Here is a 19812-nt window from a genome sequence, read left to right on the forward strand (position 1 = left end):
TGCAAAGTTGTGTCCGACTCATCACGATCCCATGGACAATGTTCCTCCAGGCCTTCCTGTCCTCTACCATCCTCTGGAGTCCATTTAAGCTCATGCCTACTGCTTCAGTGACTCCATACAGCCACCTCATTCTCTGTTGTCCCCTTCTTCTCTTGCCCACAATCTTTCCCAGCATTAGGTTCTTCTCCAGTGAGTCCTTCCTTCTCATTAAGTGGCCAAAGTATTTGAGTTTCATTTTCAGGATCTGCCCTTCTAAAGAGCAGTCAGGGTTGAACTCCTCTATGACTGACCAGTTTGATCACCTTGCAGTCCAAGGGACACGCAGGAGTCTTCTCCAGCACCATAGTTCAAAGGCCTCAACTCTTTGGTGCTCAGCCTTTCTTATGGTCCAATTTTCATAGCCATACATTGCAACTGGGAAAACCATAGCCTAGAGTACTTTCATTGGCAGGGTGATGTCTCTGCTTTTTAGTATGCTGTCTAGATTTGCTTAAGCATGGTTTGTCAAATAAATCAAAACTGGCTTATTTTGCCCATTACATTATGTCAAACTGAAATACACCACAGTGTGGCTTAATGTTTATATGACTTAGTCATGATGATGAGCAAGCTTTGACAAGCTATCTAAAAGGTAAGTAGGTATACAGCCACTGCTCTCTTAGTAGTTACCCATTTAGCAACCGTTCACAAATATGACAGTAATTTAAAAAAAAAAATTCTAACTAATGCATCCATGTATGACCAAATTTCAGCCATCTGATGACAAAAGCCATCAATATGAAAATATTAAGGTCTGGTCAGTTTCAGGCATCATTCCAATCAACCAATTAAGGTCACAGAGCAGAGCCTGTCAACTTGAGGTTAACACTTTTTAGACAATCAGCTCAGGAAGCGATAGCTTTTTAAAGCAATCTCTCTTACCTATGAGGAGACTATAAAAAGAAAAATGGGTCAGGCACAGGACACCGTATGAGAAAATTTATCTGAATGAGATGGCAGCAAGCAATAATCTTTACAGTGTCATTCTCTCGCTCTTTCTTTCACTGAGCAACCTTTCTGCTTCTAATTTAAGGAATACATTGTGGTGACTAAATGAATGGTGCAGTGGCCTAGCGGTGGAGCTCTCGCCTCACAATGAGGAGGCTGTGAGTTTGATCCTAGGTAGAGGCACTTATTTCTCTCTCTGGGCACAATGAGAATATATCTGCTGAATATAGCTCTGCATTGGCGACAGGAAGGGCATCCAGCCAGTAAATACTCAGCTCCATTCAGTTGTCCAGATTCTACCCCACAAGGGTTTATGGGGTTGTTAAAAGATTATGATGATTGTGGTCACTAAATGAGGACAGGATGCCAAGTATCTATTTAAATAATGGGAAGAGGAGAGGAAAAAACCTTTTCCATTTGATTTAAATACCAAAAATCCAAAATAACAGTTCGAGTTTTATGACAGGGCCTCTTTTGTCTATCTATGCATTTCGTTATCACCCTCCCCCCTGAGAACATACTCAGTGACTCTACAGCTAGCTAAGTATTTCCTAATAATTTTAACGTTTCAAAATGATCATTTTCATTCCCCAAAAGATAGTATCATGTAAGGTCTGGATAAACTTATGTAACAAAGATACTTTTTTTTATATGATTCTTCTCTTTGGAGTCAAGAGACCCATGTGGCAACAAAACTTAAATGTCACATCAGTCAAGTGTTATTTCAGATGAGTACTTTAAATTGTCACATGAAAACGATGTTTTGGTGAACTATTTCTGTACTTTATCATCTAGTATCTCATAAAAATACTTTGGTTTAATTTTTGTACAGCTGTCGTAGCTATAATTGAAACACCAGGAATTAATATTTCTTGGACTAAAACAGGCCCTAATTAGCTTGAAATCGAGAAAAAAACGTTTTACAGATTTTTAAAATTGTTTTTGTGGAAATCAGTAACTCAAACAATAACAGTAAGCAAGGAGATACTGTAGAAGGATGGATATACAGACAGATAGGCAGGCAAGCAGATAGCCTTTGTATCATAAAAAACACAGGCGAATTCATTACTACATATCTGTCTGAAGTGTGAAGTATCATGCATAAGAAAATAAGCATTTCTGACAGAACTTTCATACCACTCAGTTTGGATCAAAATCACCAGTCTCAATGGAGATACTCAAATGAGAAGAGACCAAATAGTACATATGCATGTTCCAGCCTTTAACGTTTTTAATCTAGTTTAAGTTTTAGTCCTATTCCTTCTCTTATTCAACAGAACACTCCCAATTATATGGAAATCCAAGAAGAGCCAGATTTTTTTTTTAAAAAAAAAAACACCACCTCTTCCATCTGTCAGTTGTCAAAAGCAGCTACTCAAATGTCTCTGTAAATGCACAGATAGGACATGAAGCTGCTACCCCCTTCGGTGCACAACAGCTGGTACTCAATAGGCCTAAAGGTGCAGAGAATGAAGTGATTATACCAAATAATCATTAAATTCTGACTCCATGTCATCCATACATAAAATATGGTTGTTATGATAACTCCTTATATGCTTAACTATGCCCATTAGAAGCAAGTCGTTTTATTATTCCTAACGATTTTTTCAAAGTTCATGACTGATCAATCAGCTACATTTGTATGCAACAAAAATAATATTAAAAAAAAACATAACAAAGTGCTTTTAATATTAGTTTTCTGAAAACACAGTTCTGGAGGTAAAATTCATGAAATGTATTTCTGAAGAGTAAGTTAACAGATTTCTTAATATAAGGACAAATCAACAACAATGCACACATTTAGAACCACAGCAAAGATGCAGTAGCTTTCCTGAAATTAAGCCGAACAGGCTAAATAAGGTCCTAAAAAGATGACCAAATACAGCATTGAATGTCATGGTAGGAAAATGATGGATGATGAATGGATTACAAAATTTTCATCAAAGTTCTTTATCAGTGTTTGCTCTTCTAAAAATATTATCTAATTATTTACCCCTTGCATTTTAATAGGTTTTCTAGGGATAAGAAAATATTCCATCTATTTCTTATCTATTTTTACACACCCTATTATCAGACCTGTCCCTGAAAACGATGTCATGTTCCCAACTTTACAATTTAAGAAAGATTCGGATGAAACAGCTTCAGAGAAGATCAGCAAGGATAATCAAAGAACAGAAAATCTAAGCCCTGCAAGAGAAAGATTTAGCCTTAAGAAAAAGCAACCTAGGAGAATTTAATGGCAAACTTTACATGGCTGAATAAGTATCATACAAAAGACCTGTCTTCTCTCAATATACAGAGAAATATAGAACAAATATATCAATTTAGAACAATGCTTTAAGTAACAGAATTTAATGTTAGCAAAAACTTTGTAAGAACAAATTGGAACCATGTACCAATGGATGTTCTACCAATGGAGGACAAACACTTGTCAGAAATGCTTTAATTCAGATTCAAATGCAAATAAGAGAATCACCTTGCAGCAAGATGTGCAAACAAATTTAATAAACAAAAAATATTTAACAGGGAATTGGACTTACTAACTTAACTAGCCATTTCTATAATTCCTTTTAGCTCTTCCTATAAAGTATTGGTCACAATATCCCCCTCTACAGCCCAGAAATAGTATTTTGATAATAGGTGACATAATTATTTCCTTAAATTCAGAAAGCACCAGATTAAGAGCTTTCCATAAATCTGTCATAGCAAAATGTGTAACAATGAGTTGCCAAGGACAACAGCAGCAATATTCCTTCCTTCCTTCAATTTATATGGCCACCCACTTGCAGAGCAACTCTGGATGGCTAGGAGAAATAAAATAAATGTAACAATAAAAAAACCAAATCCAGTATACCATATTGGGAATAAAAAATGACATCAGACACACACACACACACACACACACACACACACACACACCATGGATTCATGTGTCTTCCTAGCCCAGTACTAGTTTTAAAAGGCTAATGGCATGCTTGGGACCAGCCAGATCTTTTTTGGAGGGGGGCAGGATGGAAATAGCACATGCACTGTAATAGAGAAGGCACACTTTGGAGTACCATCAGATGACACTATTGACAACTTAACGTGGTCCATGTCAAGCACCTCTGAACTTGTAGGATGGTCAAGGATAACTGGAGACAGACAGACAGATAGACACAGAGAGAGACAGAGACGCAGAGAGACAGAAACATAGACAGAGAGACACAGAGAAAGAGAGACAGACAGAGGCAGACAGAGAGACAGGGAGACACAGAAACAGAGACACAGAGAGACAGAGGTAGAAAGACAGAGACAGAGAAACACAGAGAGAGACAGAGACAGAGAGAGACAGAGACAGAAACAGAGAGACAGAGATAAAGACAGAGAGAGACAGAACCAGAGACAGAGACACAGAGAGACAGAAGTAGAGAGACTGGGACAGAGAGAGAGAGAGAGAAACAGAGAGAGACAGACAGAGAGACAGAGAGACAGAGAGAGACAGAACCAGAGACAGAGGCACAGAGAGACAGAGACAGAGAGACAGAAACAGAAACAGAGAGAGACAGAGAGAGAGACAGACAGAGAGACAGACAGACAGAGACAGACACAGGCAGAAACAGAGAGAGAGACAGAGACAAAAGACAGAGAAGGAGACAGACAAAGACAGAGAGAGACAGAGACAGAGAGAAAGACAGATAGAGAAACAGAGAGAGCAAGAGAGACCCTCAAATAACCTTACTACAAGCAAAACAAAGAAGCTGTAAGGCTTGCTCAGGTGGACGTTTTACATGTGTCACTTGAGAGAGCAACAAATGACAGACTGCTACAAGGGCAGACTACATTATAGCACAAATTGCTACTAAACGTCTGCATGCTAAAGCAGGAACTGCTCCTTTTTCTCCCTTTTCTTCTACTGCACTTCATTGAGCTGGCAGGTCTTGCCAGCCTAGAGAAAGACTACAGCACCTTGGAGAGCACTTTCTGAAAATCTGACATGCTTCTGGGTGAACACAGGAACGGCACTGCATAGAAGTCATGAAGAAATGATAACACCAGCATTATGTGAGGCTGCTGGTCTCCAAATTCTAAGGCTTTTGCAATACTATACCAATTGTATATGAATGGCTATAGGCCAATCACATGTTCCATTAAATGCATACTAGCATTTAAGTTAGAGTTTTTATATATATCTTGGCCTGTCAGGAGAGGGAAGGACATACCATCCAGTTTATGATTGCTAATCCAATTCTAGATTTACACTCCTGAGAAAAATCAGCATATGCCAAAGATTACAATGGTGTGCTTTCATTGCAAAGCGAATTGATTTTTGAAGATAATTAAAATATTATCTTAAAGAACTTAAGAACTTAAAGAACTTAAAAGTTTAAGTTCTCTGTTACAGTGTGATTCCAATCTGTAACCCTAATTTCAGGGTTAGAGATATATTTTGCACACATATGAAGCTTCTACAGTTTGAAATAATGTTCTTAACACAATGTGTATTTTAGCTCACCATATTTTTTTGAAGACCGATTAATTTGCAGGCCACCAAGCAGAGTTTCTGCTAAAAACAAGTAATGGTGCCTGTTTGTTGTATTCCAGTTTCAATAATCTTTGGATTGCTTGCAATCCCAGTGATTATGCCTCTAATCCTGGCAGTAAAGCACAGCCATAAAGATTTAAATCAAAGGAATTTGAACATGCTGAAAATGTTAGCCATATGGTTGGCTTTACTTCACTGACTTTTTAATTCTGAGATATCATTGGCTTCTTTGCATCTTAAATTGTCTAAGTTTAGAGGGTTTGTTTTTCTTTTCTTTGTTTCAGGCCCCTATTCAGTATGAGGTCTCAACAGGTGGCTACATCTAGCCAATTTGGGCTGATTTTGAAAGATAATAAACAGTACCAGAACCTAGTTAATACTTGAATGGGAGACCACCAAAAACTCCCACAGCTAAGGCCTGTGGAACTTGAATGGGTCCATATGATATAAAGAGTGAAGCTTGATTTAGAGCCAATCTTGGCAACTTTAAGCCTGGCAGACTTCAACTCCCAGAATTCCCCAGCCAGCTGGATGGGGAATTCTGGGAGTTGAACTCTGCTAGTCTTAAAGTTGCCAAGGTTGGAGACCTTTGATTTGGAGGATATTTTAATTAAATATGAAAAATACTTGTATACACTCTTTGAACAATAACAAAGAATTAGCTTTAATAACAGAGTAGGCAGTATTTTTCCCACCTGCTCATTGAGCAGATACATAACAATTTACAATTTGTTACTATTTGCCAATAATACTAGAATGCCAACAATTTTCAATAAGAGTGCTGGAAAACACCAAAGCCCAAGAGGTTCTGTTCAAAATTGCTGATTTCTTGCAAGGAGTAGAAATCAACTATCTTCAAAGAGAGTCTCTGGGAAGAAGCTTCATTTGTTTCTTCTTTTCTCGCAATGAGCCTATTCAAAGACACTGGGAAGGAGGTAGAGATGCGAAGACAAATTAAAGTGGGCAAACTTGTAGGAGGAAAGCTGTGTTAGTTCACAGTTTGCAAAACAATCGGAAAGTTTCTGGTAGCACGTTATCCAACTTTTCCAATTTTATAAAAAGATATAAGCTTTTGCAAGCCACAGTTCAAAAAGGTGTTATCAGACTCCTGTTGGGCAAGTCAGTCCATATGCACATACACACACTATCTGACTCAGCGATCTAGGGATGTTCAGTGCCAAATGAGGTTGTCCATCTTTTGAAATACTTAATGATATAACACATAGATACATAAAAGCTGCCATTGGTAACCAAAAAAAGACTCCCTCCAGAAATACTGCTTTCTCACAAAGATGATGAGTTGTACTAGTAGGAAATGAGAAATAATTACATTTCCTTTGAGAACTTTTTCATAGTATCACAAAAGAGAGAGAGGTGGAGGGAGAGATGGTAATTAAGGGTAAGATTGGAACACGGAAACCATTGAGAGATTTAGCTCTCTCTTAGGCATGAAAAGCAGCTAAATGATTTTAGGCTGGTGTCATCCCTGCCTCAACTTGAACCTTTAAACAAGAATGATCCTTAACTCCGTTTGTTGAGAAATGTATAGTTTACTAAAGGTCAAGTGAAAGACAATAGAGCAAACTGAAATTTGCATGCCAAAATCCCCAAGTGTAATTTTCTCCCTGTTAGGTACTTCCCATTGCTGGCCCCCATTGCCCAATCAATTTCAAAGATGTTTTCAGAAGGGTCACTTTCAGTGTGAGTTAGTATGCAGTCTGACCTTGAAGCCATGTCTCAGGGAGATATAGCTCCTTCCCTCCCCTCTATGGGGAAAATAGAAGCAAGAGCATTACATGCACCACCTTCAGTTCTACAAAATAAATCCATTGTTTAAATCTAATAATAATAATAATATGTTCTTAAGATCAATTTCATTTGCCTGATCAGTTTTATTAATTACTTAATAAATCTGCAATAATGCTCCAGAATAAATTTAGAAAAGGTACTTTAAATTGTAAACACTTTAAAGCAGCTGTATAATCCCTGGGAAAGGCATGGCTGCATTAACAAGTTGCAGACAGGATACATTTATGCTCTTGTGCATTTAGGGTGTTAAATCCAAAGCTGGGTACAGCCTATTAGTTCATCAAAATGTTCGACCACCCACACTTTAGATGAAATAAATCCTACACTTTGTATTCTTTTTCAGTTCTTGAAATTTCAAACATTTGCATTTTTTAAAACACAAAATTGCTTTATAAAGACACAAATCAAGCTCTGATATTCCAACATCCAAACTGAGTGTCAGGCACAATATAAGATGATGATGGTGGATAATTGATGATTGTTGACTGATGATGATGATGATCATCATCATATAGCTTTATATGTTTCCAGCATCTTCAAAACTGGCAAGAACTGAGTTGTTCAAACACAAATCAAGATCCACGCCCTGAATCATTGCAGTATCTTAAATCTTCAAAAAATACCTGGTCTCAAACAGAGTTTTTTCCCCCCTTTCTATTTGAAGAGTCTTTTTAGTAGAGCAATTTGTTCTTTTCGTGTATTGATACTGGTGTCATAGCTTCTGCCAGTTCACGTCCACAGAGCAACAATGTTAAATAAGCTGAGCTATAGCTTCTTGAAATCTGAATAAAGTGGGGCCAGTTATAGATGTTGTGTTGCTTGCCAAGTAGTTCTACAATTTTTCTACATCAGCACAAGCCATCAGGGAACATATTTTGCAGCCATTCAGTGAATCTGATTCCACTGCTCCACACAAGAGAACAAACAGTTTAGCACGTACAACAACCAGCTTCCGTAGGATTTTGGTTTCAAGAACACGACTTTTGTGCAACAGCTTGTTTATACTTGGGGCTCCAGATGCCAGTCACTGCAGTAAGAATACCTCACAACCTTTCATAAACTAATTAAATGCAGCTATTACTGGATCCACCATAGCAGTGACAATGAAACTTTGCTAAGTCAAACAAACGAATGACATTGGTAGGTTTCTTTCCCTTTCTAATTGCTTTTCTTAAAAAATAATCTATAAAGGCTTTCTCCAAACCAGCACTTTCCAAATAGGCTGTGATTACCCTGAGCAAATGACAATCCCGATGTAGAATTTGGGATGTTTTGGAGTTGGGAAAAGCGAGTTTGAAAAAATAGTTTTTGAGACCTTCTTACAAATTAATCTAAGGAAAGATTTATGAGCCCATCTCATGGAAAACATACTAGAGCTCAAGTCTGTTATTTTTACTGGAATAGCATTGAGAGTCTTCAAGGAATGTTAGAGGGAAATTAGCAAATAGCACTTTAAAAAAGTATTTCCGATATCTCTTCATAAGACTTGCAGAGTTTTCTGCTTACCTTCCCAGAAGAGTCGACGTCTGAGTCAGTTCTTCTGGGATATGAGCTCTACACAGCTCCCGTAAGTCAGAGTGTTTTATACCTATGGCATAGAAGAGTCCTGTGGGATGGCATCACTATAGTAGTGCCACTTGTTGCTTCATGACTTTTTTTTTCTTTTTCCAAGATTCCCTCCTCCAAACTTTGCTTTTATCCAAATGTAGACAAGGGATTAATAGAACAGAATAAGGTCCAAAACTGTGATTAATAAATGGGCAACTTGATGGAGTTATTCACAACTCTTGTAGAGAGATAAATTTCAAGTAAGAGAATGAGCAATTTACTCCGCAGTTGTTCAAGTTTAAAAAAGCTAACACACCAACTTGATTATTTGCAAGAAATTGTTCCACTCCATACAAACGCCAGACATATGAACATTTTGGGATTTATCCATTACATTAAACCTTTAGCCTCACTGCTACGGAAGAGGCAAGAGGGAAAAACAGGTCCACAGTTGCAGAAAATAAATAATAGAAGATTTTATAGAAGGCAGTAATATCCATGGCATTTGAACTAGTTGGTCCTTTACTCAGATTACAAAGAGGTCTTGCTTGGCACCCGCTACCAATTCTATACTTCAATTTCTACCCCCAAAGTAGAATTCCCAGTAAGGAAGGGTAATTCACTTTGAATTATTTGTAAACAACAGATGCACAGTTATTCTGACATGGTCAATGTGTTATTTCTCTCATTTATTTCTGTGACCTGAGACCTCATGAGTAACAAAATAAAAATGTAAAAATTGGCCTGCTTCTTTTGGCACGGCAACAAATACATGAGATCTGGAACTACCTTACAAGTAATTTAGCATCAAGAGTCATGAAGGGAAAAAGTGAAGAAATCTAACACTGAGATCACCAGCGATCTCACTGACCATGCTGATATCTTGGGCATTTTTTCAGGTTGCCTTGCTTATTATGCTGGACCTGACACATTGTTCAGACTGAACACCCTCTATACTACAATCCTCAGGCTCTACTGATGTAGTCAAGTACTGTTGAAGGCCTGCCAGGTTTTTTATTATTGCTCACAATCAGGCATACCGGATTTCTGAGGGATCTGTTCAAGGTTTAGTTTTAGAGCTATAAAACTAACTTAAGAATATTGCATTGCATATGACAGTGAATATAATACTGACAAATATGTGCATACATGTAAAAGGAAATGAGTATGTGACAGAGTATCTTCCAATTGATAACAATTCAGCTCTTCTTCAAATGTGTACAATATTCCACTTTCTTGTTCTTCTTTGCAGAAACAAAGTAAACAATATATATTTCAGATGCTGTCTAAGTTTGGTTAAAAATTAGTGCCCAGTGTGGATTATTCAAATCCAAGGATGGTGGCCATGCAAAGGGACACATTTATTATTTCAACAACAGGTGTGGATTGTCAGCTGCTCAAATGGTATCACAAATGTTTTGGAATTGCACCCAAGATGTATATTACTATTGTTATTATCTTTGCTTTCTTTTTGCCACAATTGTTCTACTTATATTTACAAGTTATATTTTGTGATTTTCTCCAGTTCTTTCTCTTCTCTTCTTCTGTGCCTGGGCATTGCAATGTCCAGGAAATAAATGATTTTGTCTTTCTTAATAACATTATTAAGTCTGAGGTATGGTGTGGCAGATGCTTGTCAGTTTGAATTCTAAAGTCCCAGAGCACTTTAGCTTCTTTATTTTCTATTATTTTGTGTTCCCACAGTTCTTGCTTGCAGACCATGGCATTTCTTGAAGATATCCCAGGGTACCATTGTTGTCACTTTGTAGGGTCATTGTTTATAGTCAGCCTGTGTGATCTTCTTGTAGTGGCTAACTAGGTGATCCATTGTTTCTTCAATTTCTCTGCAGAGATGCCATTTGCTGTCTGTTGCTATCATCACAATTCTGGCTTTATCTGCATTTGCTCTTAAGGCTTAGTCTTGCGCAGCCAGAATAGCTGTCTGTTTCTTCAACTTTCCTACTCTTAGCCATCGTGAGGCCTTGCTGCATGTAGGGTTGTTTTTTTTAATGTACTGACCATGTAATACTTTGTCTTGCCATTCCTCTTTTCTATTCTTCATCTGGTCCTTTTTATAGGCCAGTTTAGTCTGTCTGATATTCAATTCTAGTTTCAATGCATCTATTTCACTATCCTTAGTTATTCTTCCAATTACCCTTTTTCTTATTCAATTGTCTTATGTACGTGCAACTTTCCTGTCACCTTTGATCCTTGATAAATAGGCTCTGTCAAGATCGCTGCATGGATGAAGAACATGACTGTTGGTGTTTTTCTGCCCTTCCTATCCAGGGTTTCTAATTCAACTTGAATGAACTTTTTCAGCTGTATATCTAATTAGCCAGATGTAAATCACCTTGATTGTATCTCCACCACTCAGTTTGGACTTTAAGATCTTCTTCACTCTCGTTAAGTATTTACTAAAATTCTTCTTGACATTAGTATGCTTGACATCAGTATGCTTGATGTCACTAGCTTGAAAGATGCACACATATTTGTAGTGATCATCTCTTGATGTTATTTTCATGGGGTATCTTGATTCCCTCAATTTACACACACACACACACACACACACACACACACACACCGTTGATGTTGAGTGTGATGCATTTGGTCCAGTCCAAACTCCATTGTAATATCTTGGCTGTACATATATTCAGACAGTGTTGAGCAGTTATTCCATTTCAGATGTTTTTCTATGTAAAGGAGATGGGACAGCCATGTAAAGGAGGTTGGAAAGTCATGTAAAGAAGGTGGGATAGCTTGCAATCTATTTTTGATCTTTGGTAGTCATGACTTAACTTGTTCAGTATTGTTGATAGAGAAATCAATGCAATGACAAACAGCAATAACTACTTTCCAAACTGTGTTGCTGTTAAGACATTTTTCCCTGTGCCACAGATGTGTCCATTGTGCAGTTCCCATACTGGTACACAAATCTATATCTTCTCCACTCAGGAGCTACTAAAATTCTGTTCATTGGATGTATATCAGCTCCCAACTCAGCACTAGTGCAGGCCTCTTTTTTCCCAAACCTGCCTTATTTCTTAGTTATCAATTCTTATCTCATGTGGGCATTCTGATTAGATTTTTAATAAACTTCCTTGGATGTAAGGAGACATGAATGAAAATAGGTTAGTTCTGAGGTAATTTCTAGCAAATGCAACTGTAACTTGAGAGCATTGATTAATTATGGGGACAAAACAGAAAATATTTCTTATATATTATAATCATGTTCCTGTCCTAATTGGGCATGATTTTACCAAGAAAAGGGGGATTGGATGCTAGTGAATGTAGTGTTGCTCCTTGGTTCACATAACTTCTCTTTACAGTAATTCACTGGACCAGCTGCAGTATCTCTATCATCTCAAAGTCTGATGTAATTCTGTGACATCTCCAGGCAGGATTTTTTTTTTAAAAACCTTCAGGAGTGAGGTTTAATGGACCAATGATCTGATCTAGTTTAAGACAGTTTCTTTCATTTTATGCATGTGGCTGGTGTTATTATCATTGTGTTCAGTAGGTTGTATGGGACTTTCTATCATAAACTAGTTTTCTGTGAAAATGGTAATGCTTTATGGATGAATGTATATCCAGTCCTATATAAGGCTTCCCCAAAACAAAAGGAAATATACAATAATGAACTATTGTACTTGGTGCTGCTGGTGAATGAGTAAACCGGTTTTTCAATCCCAATAACTTTTTTTAAAGCTGAAGACTCATTCTCCCCAACAAATAACTGGTGTTACCATAGCAACCTTATGTATCTTATATTCTCAGAATATACAACCAAACCTTTTACAGAAATCCAAAACATCAAATCAGGGATGGAGAATTCTCAAATTAAACTTAGAAAAATATTTTTCTCTACATTTCAGTCAATTGATTTAAGAATTTTCCCTTTCTTACCTTGGAACATCCCTATTTCTATTCATGTCAATTGTGTAAAAGTGTAACTGTCATCAGCTAATATTTTATATGTCATGTCTGGAGGACCATTCCCAATGACATTGAGAAAAACACAGATTTGTTACCCAATATATACAAAAAGTTTGTGAGATGGGCAGCTATATACGATAAATTTCAGAAATAAATACATGTTCATTCTGGAACTCAATAAAAGCTGAATGATTACATTTCATGAGTATCACATTCCATTTACATACAGTATGTCTCTGGGCAAAAAAATGAAACAGCTAATAATTAATTTAAAATATTTAACATGAGCATATATCTTGCAATTATTGAACATTAAAACTGAAAATATCTTAAACATTTTGTGGATGTATCAAACAACCTATGATTTGCCATATTAAAATAGTAACGAGAGACCATCCAGAGAATTAGATACATCTAATTGCATCTTGCAGAAATTTTATAACACACAGTCAGAAAACTAGAGTAGCTGAGTCCATAAAATATCAACATTCAGGGTTGTTCATTCTATTTGGGTGTTTTAACATCATATCAGAAATGCAATATGACTTGCCTTGCTCCATCTATCGAGGGATACCAAATCAGATTAACAGTTGGTAATTATGTTTGATGTTATCCCAATGTATCTGATATGATTTACTATCCCATAATTGTGACTATCTAAATGTACTGAACATAGACAAGTAAACCAATTTGGTACATTTTTTTAAAATCAGAAGCTCAGTCTTCTTACTCTAAGAAAACTCCTGTAATTGCTCATATTCAAATGATTTGTGGAGTTTGAGATTTTAAACACACATTAGATTGAAAAATTATAACTGTAATTATGTAACTACTTTCAAAATTAAATGTATGCTGTTGTCAATATATCATATTAAAATGCATAGCACTGGACCCCAATACACCCATATGTAGAACAAACCCATTGTAGTTAATTAGAACTTACAGTACATCATATTGATTTCAAGTTAATATTAAATTTAGGGCTAGTAATCCAAGCATTTAAAAAAAAATAGTCAGCATAAGTTTGTATTAAACATTGAATTCTTTTAAATCCAGTGTTCTTTTTACAAATGCAACATTTACTTCCTTTTGACACGAAACTGAGATTCTGCCACGGAAAATGGGGAGTACCCTCTTCTGATCCCCTGCATCTTTTCTAACAGTTTTCATAAATAATCCCTGCTCCAAGTTGCCTAGAACAGTTTTCTAGAGGCTCAGACAAGGGGGGGGGGGGGAGAGAATAGCATAAATTGTTTCTGCTATCCTACCAATGATTCTCTGTGAACAAATTATTATCTTAGTCATATAAAAGATGTCTCAATCATGCAGTAAAAAAAATAAAAGCAGCTCTTTTTCTTCTGTGCTACTGCAAGAGCATTAGATCACCTTAGGCTGAAAACAGAGCTTTCTGCTGCAACTCCATCAACAATGAACTCAAGCCAGAATCGGGTGCCCATGAGGGTTTGGTCTGACATCTGCCGGTATAAGAAGCAAGTTCTAAACCATTATTGTGACTCTGAACTGACCCATTCATTTGTCTCAGAACATCTGGTCTTCTCCAGAGAAGGCAATGGGCATAACTCAAAACTATTTAAAGGTAACACCATGAATGAACACACCATGAACACACACACACACACAACCCTCTACTTCCTATATTTTTTTCAAGATGTTATTTAAGATAGTGTCTGAGAGATATGGCTCAGATCACTGGTGACAACTGGCTACAGATCTATTTAATTAGTTCTGCTTTTATGTGGCAGACATTTAAATCTTACAGAGTTCTCAGGTGAATTGACAGAAAAGTGGCAAAATATCATTACTCCTATATGAAAGAAACGTAACGTTGTTTGCATTTCGTGTTAGCAGAAGAACTTCATTTATATGGCCTGCTTTTTTAAAATTACTTCATAACTAAATACATGATATCATCATAGATATGAGAATTGACTCAGTCACACATTAGGGAAATAATCATATTATAGGAATATTTACTTACTATCTCAACTTTTTAGTGCAATTGGAATCCACCACTTGTTGAGCTTGAGAAGCCCTACTATTCAAAACTGATTAATTGGTCTTTGGCGGAACGGAGGACATCACTTCCACCAACAATGTTTAGAGATGATATACTTCATTTTATTTATTTTGCAACAACAAAATATAGCAAATGAAAACAACAAATTCCCTTGTGTCCCTTACCACCCCCTCCCAATAATGATGTTAGAATCAGCATCAGTTTCATCATCTCTTAAGGTGAAAATAAGTTACTATGAAACTAGAAACAAATGTACTTTCTTTGTCTATTTCAAATTCAGGTATCTGGAATATTTATATGGTTCAGTTCTTTTGCTACGAAATCCATTGCTATGTCTGAAGACAACACAAAATTGGGTATTTTGTCCATTTCAGCATATTGACAAGTTAAACAAAGGGTGAGAAAGGAATGGTAAAAAAAGAAAGGGAGCCAAGCCCAGTCTTTCGAAAAACATATAAATCTGTCAGTCTTCCTAGGACTGCAAAGATCTTAGCATCTGCTGTTGCTGTTGTTAAAATCCTAGACATTCATCCTAGTCTGAATCATGAAGCGATCCTTACGCATCCACAGAGATAATGTCTACCACTTTCTGCAGGAAAAAAAAAAAAAACCAAAATATACATTTAAGCTAAAAACAAGCATTTGTGTTAAGTGTGCATGCACAGGCATGGAAACTCTTGTGTTTTAAACAACTCCCAACTGTTTTACAGAGCAGAACCCAGGAGAGAGGCACACATCAGCCTCCTATGTATTTATCCCTCCACTTTTTTTTTCATTTCCTCTTAAGCTCAAAATTAAGGCCACTCATCCACCAAGCTTGGAAAGAGCTACTCCATTGTTAAGAGGGGTGAAAAACATTTTGACTGCCTAGTCTCCCCTAAGCATTGTTATTTCATCAGGGCACCCCAATGGGAGTCCACTGCAGTCAGATTTCATCCCGTCTAGCTGCCAAGAGACATTTGTCATTGAGGAACCAAGAATGGCTCTTCTCTCTGTCTATCTACTGCTCTGTTTACTGGAGACAAAGATCACCAGAAGTGACAAAGAAGCCAGCATCAAGATAAAAGAACCTCCCTCCCACCAGACCTTTTATCCCAAGACAAGTCTATAACAGAGGACTAAAAATAGTATTGGGGAGGGGGGGGAGAGAAGTGATGTCACATTTTTGTTTTTTGTTTTGCTTTTTCCAGTTAGACAAGTTTTTCCCTCTCCACCTCCCCACCCCTCAACCCTGCAGTCCCCAAGACTGTAGTAACACTGACCACCTTCCGAGACAAGGGGGAGGAAAGGGCAGAGCTCCAATTAACAACAAAGCTTTTCCCCAAATCTCAGCCAAATCTCTCTTCTCTCAGGCATCAGATGGGTGGGTTAATAACAAGCACAAATACAGCTGCGAAGGCGGGCAGCGAGAAACGCTGCATGTATTTACTTATTTATTTATTTGTTTACTGGAAAAAAAGTGAAAAAGCAACACCAACCTTGAGGATCCCAGTTCACCTGTTTTCTTGGAGTCTCGATTGGAAATTTCATTGCTTCCTTTGCACAAGGAGAAGGGAAGGATTAAATAAATTCCCAATTTTCCCCCTGCCTCAGAGCTGCAGCCAACAAACAAATTAATTTCGGGTCAGAGGGAAGACGGCGCCTTTCAAGAGAGGAAGGGAAAAATAAAGTAGTGGTTGCCAGCCGAAGATAAAATGCACGTGAAAACGGGGAAGGGAAGCAGGGAGTGTAGTTCTGAAGAGCAAGTGGCAACGGTGGCAAATGCCCAAGTGAGCTTTGGAATAAGTGAGAAGGGCCAAAATAACCCGGGAGAAAAAGAGGGGAGTCTGATTCAAGGCGCTTCCTGGTTTTATATGGGCTCCAAGAGCCGGGTCCTCCTGTCCTTTTGCAGATGCTCCTCGGTTGCCCACTGCAGCATTACACATTGGGCTGGCGGCGCACACGTGAACGCGTCGTTCAGCCAGATGCAGAGCCGTGAGTGCCCGGGAATCGCGCCAGTCAGCCACTCAGGCGAGCTTCGCCTGCCAGCCAGGCTGCTGTGGGCTGCTGAGACATCTGGAGAACGCGTGGAACAAGCTCATCTCCGCCCCACCATCACCACCACCCGACCCCGCAGTTGCTAGAGAGGAACCGAGAAGCCGTGCACGACGCGCGAGAACGGGCAGAGAGCTTGGAACCGGGGAAAAGAAAAGAAAAAAGTCATCCGCTCGCCGAAGGGAGTTGCAGCCGCATGGCTTGTGGGAGGGCGCAGGAGCTCATCCTATATGAATGCAGCGGCGGCGGCAGGAGGAGGAGGAAGCGCGAACTAGGCGGAGAAGGAAATACAGATTCGCCCGCTTCTTCGCCTTTGGTCCAGCAGCTCTCCAGAGTTCCTCGGACGGGCCCCGCCTGGCAGAGGAAAAAGGGGCTGCCAAGAAGGGGCCGGAGCGTCCGCGGCCTCGGGAGCCAAAGGGGAAAGAGGGTGGCGCTCCGGTTGTATTATTGGGGTGGGGGGCGTCGATGGTGGCTGGCTACTTACTGGCTCGCTTTCTCGCCTGGAGGAGGAGATTGCATTGCGGTGTTGTTAGGTGGAGTTTTGCAGCGGAGACGCGCTTGGCTGGGTTGGAGAAGCGGTCTTAGCAGCGATACCACTTCGGGGCTGGGGGTGGCGGCGGGGTGGGGGAAAGGCGGGGGACAGAGCTCGGAAGGGGTCCCCTGCCACAAACTCGATGCGTATGAAGCCAAGACCAGCTAAAGGACTGGCAACTGTGATTTCACATTGTTGTGTAAATAATAATAGTAGTGGTAGCAGTAGGAAGAGACTGAGATGAGATCTAGGACGGAGCGGTCGAGAACTTTACAACTATTGCTCGATGCGGATATCGGCTGTGTGTTCTCACGGTACAATGAACCACGAAGTAGACACACGTTTTGGCGTGGTGGTCCAGACGGATGACGCCATGCTCCTCTTTCCTCCACCCTGTAGTGGTGGCGCAAACAAATAAGCTAAAAGCCCACGAGGTGCGAAGTCTAACATAGTTTGTTAGAAGTCTAACGTAGCTGCGGAGAAGGTGTGAAGGGTGACATCGGTTAGAAGGTGGAACAAAGAAAGAGCTTGAAGCGAAGCTAAATGAACTCCCCTGAGCTTCCTGGAGCCAAATTTCGAAAGAGCACTCAATGGTTTCATGTAAATACAGAAATAGGAAAAAAATAGGTAAAGTCATATATGAAAGTAGGACCTAGTTGTTGCATCTCCCTGAAAATTGGTGCTGTAGAAATTCGGTTTTCCCTGAGATAATGCTCGATTTGCAAGAGTTAATTTAGTGACCATTCAAAACTACAACACCACTGAAAAAATTGACTTATGACCATTTTTCACAGTTACGACCTTTGCAGCATCCCCACAACCATGTGATCAAAATTCAGATGCTTGGCAGTTGGTTCATATTTATGACTGCTGCTGTGTCCCAAAGTCATGTGATCAACTTTTGTGACTTTCCAACAAGCAAAGTCAATGGGGAAACCAGATTCATTCATTTAAGAATCAGGGTACTAACTTATCAACTGCAATGATTCACTTAACAACTATGGCAAAAAGGTCGTGAAATGGGGCAAAATTCATTTAACAAATGTCTCACACAATAACATAAATTTTGGGCTCCATTGTGGTTGTAAATCGAGGACTCCCTGTACTTGCATAGCCCTTACTTGGAAGTAAATGTCAGTAGGGCCCAGGTAAATGTGCATAACATTGCAAAATTATTTATCATGGTTAATTTGCTACATTGGTCTATTTCCCTCCACATTCTTTTAATCCCTTTTTCAAACAAAAACAGTAGATAGATTTTAAAAGGTTTTGAAACATGTTTTATACACTTCAACCTGACCAGTTGCAAGCTTTTTAAAGCACATTTGTCCATTGTCGTAACACAGGTCAAGAATAAGGTAAATGAAAGGTCACCTTGGTTAGGATGGAATCACAAGTCTCAAGAGGAGCATTGAGGAAGCCTCTGATACATTTTGACAATTAGGTGGCCTTGCAAATCTATTGGAGAGCCAGTTTGATCTTTTAGCCCAATGCATCAGGCTATAAACTGGGAGAATGTGAGTTCTAATCCTGCCTTAGGCATAAAGCCACTGGGGTGACTTTGGGCCAGTCACTTTCTTTCAGTCCTAAGAAGTTGGCAATGGCAAACCACTTCTGAAAAATCTTGCCAAGAAAACTGCACGGACCTGCCAAGACAGTCTTGCAAGAATCTAATATCTGAATGGAAGTTCAGTTTCAGTTTCAGTTTGATTTTATTTGTAGGCCGCCCTTTTCCCTGAGGGGACTCAGGGCGGCTCACAGAAACCAGGGAGAGGGGAATACAATACAATACAATACTAAGACAACAACACATAATAAAATAATACGCAACATGCATACAACATTCGGGCGGGGTAATGGTCCTTATCCCCAGGCCTGACGGGCGAGCCAGTTCTTCAAGGCTGTGCGGAAGGCCTGGACGGTGGTGAGGGTACGGATCTCTACGGGGAGCTCGTTCCAAAGGGTCGGGGCCACTACTGAAAAGGCCCTCCTCCTTGTGGTTGCCAGCCGGCATTGGCTGGCCGATGGAATGCGGAGGAGGCCTAACCTATGAGATCTTATAGGCCGTAGGGAGGTAATTGGCAGAAGGCGGTCTCTCAAGTATCCAGATCCACTGCCATGTAGGGCTTTATGGGTGGTCAATAGCACCTTGAAGCGCATCCGGAGATCGACAGGTAGCCAGCGCAGCTCGCGGAGGATAGGTGTAATGCGGGTGAATCGGGGTGCACCCGCGATCACTCGCGCGGCCGCGTTCTGTACTAGCTGAAGTCGCCGGATGTTCCTCAAGGGCAGCCCCATGTAGAGCACATTGCAGTATTCCAGCCTAGAGATCACGAGGGCCCGAGTGACTGTTGTGAGAGCCTCCCGGTTCAGGTAGGGTCGCAACTGGCGCACCAGGCGTAC

General features: G+C 39.4%; 1 protein-coding gene across 1 annotated transcript in view; it reads right to left on the bottom strand.

Moving 5' to 3' along the window:
* KCNK10 (potassium two pore domain channel subfamily K member 10) overlaps nucleotides 1-16460 on the bottom strand; it is a 53109-nt gene extending 36649 nt beyond the window's left edge. The window contains exon 1 of the mRNA XM_014064194.2: nucleotides 16322-16460. Within this exon, the coding sequence (XP_013919669.2) occupies nucleotides 16322-16373 (52 nt within the window). The 5' untranslated portion in view covers nucleotides 16374-16460. The remainder of the gene's footprint in view (nucleotides 1-16321) is intronic.
* Between the last annotated feature and the right edge of the window lie 3352 nt (nucleotides 16461-19812).

This window comes from Thamnophis sirtalis, unplaced genomic scaffold (assembly GCF_051295495.1).
Source record: "Thamnophis sirtalis isolate CommonGarterSnake01/CBP01778 unplaced genomic scaffold, rThaSir2_p1.2 scaffold_1, whole genome shotgun sequence".
Taxonomy (NCBI): Eukaryota; Metazoa; Chordata; class Lepidosauria; order Squamata; family Natricidae; genus Thamnophis; species Thamnophis sirtalis.